General features: G+C 33.5%; 2 protein-coding genes across 2 annotated transcripts; both read left to right on the forward strand.

The window, feature by feature from the left end:
* The first annotated feature begins 687 nt into the window (after positions 1-687).
* On the forward strand, positions 688-2,258 carry LOC132759020 (uncharacterized). The gene is made up of 3 exons (XM_060750746.1): positions 688-836; positions 1,460-1,622; positions 1,998-2,258. Exons 1-3 carry the CDS (start codon positions 789-791, stop codon positions 2,192-2,194), a joined length of 408 nt encoding a protein of 135 aa, XP_060606729.1. The 5' UTR covers positions 688-788; the 3' UTR covers positions 2,195-2,258.
* A 2,134-nt stretch (positions 2,259-4,392) lies between these two features.
* On the forward strand, positions 4,393-5,768 carry LOC132759030 (uncharacterized). The gene is made up of 3 exons (XM_060750757.1): positions 4,393-4,550; positions 4,841-4,994; positions 5,496-5,768. The coding sequence occupies exons 1-3, from the start codon at positions 4,503-4,505 to the stop codon at positions 5,690-5,692; spliced, it is 399 nt and encodes a 132-aa protein (XP_060606740.1). The 5' UTR covers positions 4,393-4,502; the 3' UTR covers positions 5,693-5,768.
* The last annotated feature ends 511 nt before the right edge of the window (positions 5,769-6,279 follow it).

Consider the following 6,279-nt stretch of genomic DNA (forward strand, 5'->3'; position numbering starts at 1 on the left):
ACTCGGTATTTTCTTAAGTGTGGTTTTGTTTATAGAACTGTTTGTAAATAGTAATAAATACGCTCCATATTCCCACTGTTCCACAAAAAAAAACAGGTAAATAATTACGCGTATGTCTCTGTTGAAGCAGAAAACCCTAGAAGATTAAAGAAGAGTACACGCTTCAGATTACCAATTACAGATTACCAATTACGAGTATATCTAAAGTAATACAGTCAAATATTAATTCTGAATTATAACTGCAAATCATTACTTGAATAGAATAACCCCGACCTTGAACGTTTTGTAGTATTAAACCGCATTAGATAGCGGAACAATCACTGAATTCAGAAACAAAAGAAAACTTGTATGTTTAATTTATAAAACAAAATTGCTGCTTTAAAAAAAAGTCCGACACAAATATACTGTAATGTTTTCTAATATCTGAATTACTTAGTATTTTAAATGCTATTGACCTCACCATGTACATGAATTATTGTTCCGGGATGCAATTTGAGATTGTAATATGTAACATTTTATAGACTAGAAATCCTTGAAAGAACCATAGACTACTACCATGATCCTGCCAGTTTGTCCGTCAGTCAAGAAACAGTTCGTCATACTGTTAAAAACAACCCAAAGTATCGGAACAATGTCTTGCAGCATGGATCTAACATGTACATGCCATTGAACTGTTGGCATATATTTGATTGTTCCCTATATAGACGAGGAGATAAGGAATGACGTATATAAAACTAGAGTTCATTTATTAATCTGTCATTATCACACGTTAGTAAACTGATAAAACAATGAAACTTGCCATCTGTGTACTTGCTGTAATTGTAGGGCTTAGTCAGGTAAGATATTTTACTTTGATATACATGTACTTTTGTCTTGTCATCTTAGATACGCAATACTGTCAAAATTGGCTAGAGAGAGTATTCAAAAAAACTTTACAAGCTTCCTACTCAATCCGTAATTTTTATTATATGTACTTTATAATGTAAATGTGTGGATTTACTGGATTATAAATAAAATATTGTTTAAACTAAAATTGGCTGATTCACGTATATTCAAGAAGCTTATTATTTCCATTTTTTTTTTCTTTTTAAAAATGTCCAGTTCAAAGCTTATTTCAAAACACAAGTAATACGTTTGAAAAAAATACGAAAAATAGGGCAACAATGCCTTCAGATTATGTTATCTTTGTCTCCTGCATTATTTCAAAAACAAGATTCCATGCACATTTAACTGTCAGTTTGTTTGCTGCCATCTATCGTATATCTGATATTAGTTTTTGAAGTCCGGGAACTAGCGCGGAAAGATGTATGTATCAAATCATAAAATTGATGAATTGACTGACCACATTAAATAAGCCGAAATTGTGAAAGAAAATATGTTATCTGAATAGTATACATTTTTAATAACAACTTCTTCTTTTTCATGTTAATAGAAATAAGACTATTTTTGCCTTGAATAGGCTGCCGACACCACGCCCGCCCCCAAGGAATGTATGAGTGACTCGGACTGCATGGATACAGAATGTTGCTACAAGAAACATGAATTTCTCATAGTGAGCAAGAAACGTCAGGGAACATTTGAGGGATACCCAATCAACCATCAAGATTTAGCCCACACTAAAGGTATAATAATGATGTGATTACGTGAAGGTTTATATTTGGCACTTCAAGCTTTCGGTCATTGCTGCAAAAATGGACGACTGCGAATTCCATCAATTAGCAAAGCTTAACAAATTCCAACATGCGGCCTTTCATTTATTTCATAATCTCGGTACAATTTCTTATAGATCTTTCAGTTCTATGGTTATTGAAAATATATGTATTGCATTTTCATACTAATTCTACAATTATCAGTTTAAATTGTGTGCTTTTTTTCAAAAAAAAAATTGCACACACTTCTATAACTGATTTTTGGAAGAACAGAAAGTAGACGTACATGTATAACTGATAATAATCAGGTGACTAAGTCTGACTATTTTTTACCATATTTACTGCCAGGTGTATGTCAGAGTTACCATGACGAGGGAGATCACTGCAGTATGTATGACAAGAGAAATGGTTACTGTAGTTGTAACGACAAGAAAGGATTGTCCTGTCAGTTTGTCCGTCATCCAGTGACCAGCGTCAAGAGACAATTCGACAACGCCTTCGGATCATACCAATGCGCCAAACAACAATTACAAACTGTATCATAAACAATAAAACTGTAGTCGCGAGATGTATTCTGTAAAATAAAAAATAAAATTACTAGAAAATATTCACAGGTCTTTCATTAATGATTGATAATCAAACAAATGGTCTTCGTGATTGATTCAAGATCCATTCTTCTAATCTCTCCATTCGTCTCTCCTGGTTCCAACCTTGCTAAAGACTTAAAACTTTATTAGTTACTATTATGCTGAAAATAGTCAACTTGTTATATGAAGGGATGGCGTCCTCTTGTTCCTGGAAAAAAAGACGAAGGGCACGAGACCAGGAAAAAGATCACGTGATAAACTGAAGTCATAACCTTGAAAAAAGTTTATCGATATTCAGATACATGACCTCTTATAAATTTATAATGTTGGTCAATAAATACATAAAGTAGATTTAACAGCGTTGGAATAGATCCATGAAGCTGACTCGAAAGAGAATAATGTCATAAATATCCTTTTATTTCGTTCATTTAAACTTTAATTGTCCATGCTGATGAAAATGGAAGAAACTAACAAATCTTTTTTTTATATTATACTATTTTCAATATAAGTATTCACATAACTCATTTCTTATGAGATAAACATCTCACTTTTATAATTATTTCATGTCATTTCAGAAGTAACAAATTAAAGCACCCTTTTTATACTAATAATTTCTCGCTCATGAAGCGAAAAACATGTAAAACATGAACAATATCATTTCTCTTGCACAAAGGGGACTAAGACTATAGGTTTATCTTACATAAGCGTACGTGCATGATGCAAAGGGTAACTGATAAAAATCCGTGCAAAACGTTAACTCCGACAACACCGTTAGAAAGTATAATAAACAGAATTTTAAATAATATACATGTAGTAGAAAATACATTTTAATTACTTGTAGAATAACATATGGCAATGTCTGCAACAAATACTGATATCACACTCGATCTTAAGTAAATATGCATCAGGTTAAGAAATGCCGATTTCCGTATTACTAGTATTCATTGCGGGCAATGTTTTTGTATCAAAGATTAAAGCAATACACAGTTTGTGTACAAAGTTGGTGTGCACATAAGAACTTAAGCTCTTGTTATTTAAAATAAAGATTTGAAACAATGTAGTGACCGTACCTAAGGTTTCAAAACCAATTAAAAAAAACAACAACATTAATTATATCCTAACCATTCCAAGCAAAATGTCCGGAAAAGCAAAAATGCGTAAATAATAAATTTATTATCAAATACTCACTAGACCATGTAGATGAAAAACAATGAATATACGGAAATTTGTGTATGGGGAGGTTCCAGATTCCTTAATGACTTGTAGGTTATCATATTTATATATCTGCAGGATCAAATGTTTTAAGAACAAACTCGAAATGATTCTTCTTAAATATATGGATCAAGATTAGAATGAACATTGGCACATAACTCCATTAGATTTTGAACTTGTTGATTACGTTTTATTTTGAAATGATCAACTTATCTCTGACATCACACTGTCATATCTAGGCCTATTGAAGTTTTTTAACTGGCATGATTATATGTGTGTAATCTAGGCTTATTGAGGCTCCATCAGCCCTTTCAGGCACTGAGAGTACGGACCCCACTGACAAGATTACATACATTAATCACGTTAAGTAAAGGCCTATCACATAAACTCTGGCTGCTGTTACATTTTTTTTGACAATTAAAATGTTTTGTCCTGCATCCACGGCAATTGCAGTATTTCACCTTTGCTCTGTTACCCAATGTTCATTCCATTCATAGCATATTAGAATGCTTGAAAATTTTAATGAATAACCTAGTATTTTAAAAAGTATGGCGACCAAAAATCTTTATTTGTAAGTTAAGTGTCATTATCATATAAAGTAACGGCATATGGATATACATGTATAAAAGCCAGTCAGTCTGAGAGAAGTACCGGTATTTTGACTAAGGCCACAGACTATAATTAAACGAACTGTTTTCAGTTCAATTAGCTTTTCTAGATCTGGCAATTTAGTTTACAAGAAAAGAGGCAATATACTCAATTATAAACTGTTCGAATTCAAATGTGAGCGTATTTAAATGTGAACTGTACTGATTAACTCTACACAAGTATACACGTATAGTCGGACCACCTCCACATTGTGGGCGCAGCTGGTCTGAGGCCGATATATCAATGTGACAAATTAAATTGAAATTATTGCACACCTGTACGAATTCCATTCCTCAAAGATTGTAAATGAACTTCTTTTTAAACTGTAGATAAAATGTTAACTATATAAAACACGTCACTAATTACAGTTACCATTACTTATCTAACATTGTCTGCTAGTAGAACTATGAAATTTACAGTGTGTATTTTGGTGGTGATTCTTGTGCAATGCCAGGTATACTTTATCTTTTGTTCAATACTTTCACTGTGCATCAATACACAGTATAATCAACTTATTTATTAAATATATATCATTTCAACTTAGTTTTATAATTATTAATAAAAATGTGATATTCAATTAACGGTTGTACCTGCATCTTTAAAAGCCCTTTCTATGGTGGAAAAAAGAACACATGCTTACTCTATCTTCGTAATTACGAATTGGCAAAATTAATGAAGTGACCGAATGTTTAAAATGTTCATCACTTCCACATTTATTTTTATTTATTTTATTTATTTTTTAAGGCTATTCCAACAACTGTTGCCCCTAAGGAATGTATGAGTGACGCGGACTGTACGGCTGATGAGTGCTGTTACAAAGAGCCAGAGTTCCTCGTGGTCAGCAAGAAACGTCAGGTCCCACAACCATATAACCCCATTCATCCCGCTGACGCCAAAGGTATCTAGAAATTAATTGAATCTGTTTAAAATAAATAAAAGAGAACACGTGAACCAGTTTGAGTTACATTTATCTGGCATACTCTGCTACTAGTCTCATTACAATAAGTATCAACGAATATTTTTTTTTGCCCTGGATTCACCGTACTTTATAGTGATAAGGGAGAAAGAGCAATGAACGTAGACTAATTTCAAGCGACGGCCTTTTTCGAAACTTAAATTTCTGTAAAGTAGATAATGTCATGTTCAAGCTGTACAAGAACAGGTTTGCGGTATTGGCCCCCAATAAGTTCTGATCTTTTTACTCCACCGTCAGGAATTCATGGTAGACCTGTTTTTTCTTCCCTGTCAGTCTCTTAAGGAAAGGCTTTTGTTGTAGCGATTTTGCCCTACACTTAAATTGAAGAATCACTGTTATCACTTTTATACATTGTATTTAAATAAATTCATTCTATGCAAAGTTTAACAATTTTGCTATAAAAATTGTGTTGTTATATTACAGGTGTTTGTCAGGCATATTCTAATGAAGGTGATACTTGTGGATTTCTCGATAAATCTAATGGACGCTGTAGCTGTAATGATAAGAAGGGACTAACATGTCAATTCTCAAAAACTGACCCGACCTACAGCCCATACCCAATAGCTGGTCTAGGAATATACCGGTGTGCTATAAGTCCACAAGCTGCTTCCAAGAAATAAATCTTATTAAATGTAAAATGAATCGTTTATTAAATTATTAAAAATAAATAAATTGTTTCATTTGGTGTATAAATCACTTAGATTTTAATTGTCTTTTTTGTGTTGTTTTTCTTCTTTTTTTTTAAAGAAAAAAAAAAGATTGAATAAGTGGGTAAAGAATCAGTAGAAGATGGGCTGAACAAATACATGGGCACAGGAAGGATTTAAACCAGATACAGGAAGTAAACAAACTCAATACTGGAAATACACTGAACCGTTACAAAGTGCATAAACCCGTTACCGGATGGTAAACTGATCAGATACAAGAGTACAAGGGCCAGACGTACTTGTTACAGAATGTACATAATAGAAGAGATACAGCGGGCACGTGGACCAGACAGGGGGCACATGGGACAGGAAACAGAGATTCATGAGACGTTGAGTACACCGACCAGAAACAGGGAGCACACGGAACAGATACAATGAGTACACCGACCAGATACAGGGAGCACACGGAACAGATACAATGAGTACACCGACCAGATACAGAGAGCACACGGAACAGATACAATGAGTACACCGACCAGATACAGGGAGCACACGGAACA

The sequence above is a fragment of the Ruditapes philippinarum genome, unplaced genomic scaffold, assembly GCF_026571515.1.
Source record: "Ruditapes philippinarum isolate M1 unplaced genomic scaffold, ASM2657151v2 ctg3163_1_1_1_1, whole genome shotgun sequence".
Lineage (NCBI taxonomy): Eukaryota > Metazoa > Mollusca > Bivalvia > Venerida > Veneridae > Ruditapes > Ruditapes philippinarum.

Excerpts from the sequence above, each read along its gene's own strand:
- LOC132759030 (XM_060750757.1), top strand. The coding sequence starts at position 4,503 with ATGAAATTTACAGTGTGTATTTTGGTGGTGATTCTTGTGCAATGCCAG. Across the intron at positions 4,551-4,840 it reads TGATTCTTGTGCAATGCCAG|GCTATTCCAACAACTGTTGC; the intron begins GTATACTTTATC and ends TTATTTTTTAAG. Across the intron at positions 4,995-5,495 it reads TCATCCCGCTGACGCCAAAG|GTGTTTGTCAGGCATATTCT; the intron begins GTATCTAGAAAT and ends GTTATATTACAG.
- LOC132759020 (XM_060750746.1), top strand. The coding sequence starts at position 789 with ATGAAACTTGCCATCTGTGTACTTGCTGTAATTGTAGGGCTTAGTCAG. Across the intron at positions 837-1,459 it reads TAATTGTAGGGCTTAGTCAG|GCTGCCGACACCACGCCCGC; the intron begins GTAAGATATTTT and ends TGCCTTGAATAG. Across the intron at positions 1,623-1,997 it reads AGATTTAGCCCACACTAAAG|GTGTATGTCAGAGTTACCAT; the intron begins GTATAATAATGA and ends ATTTACTGCCAG.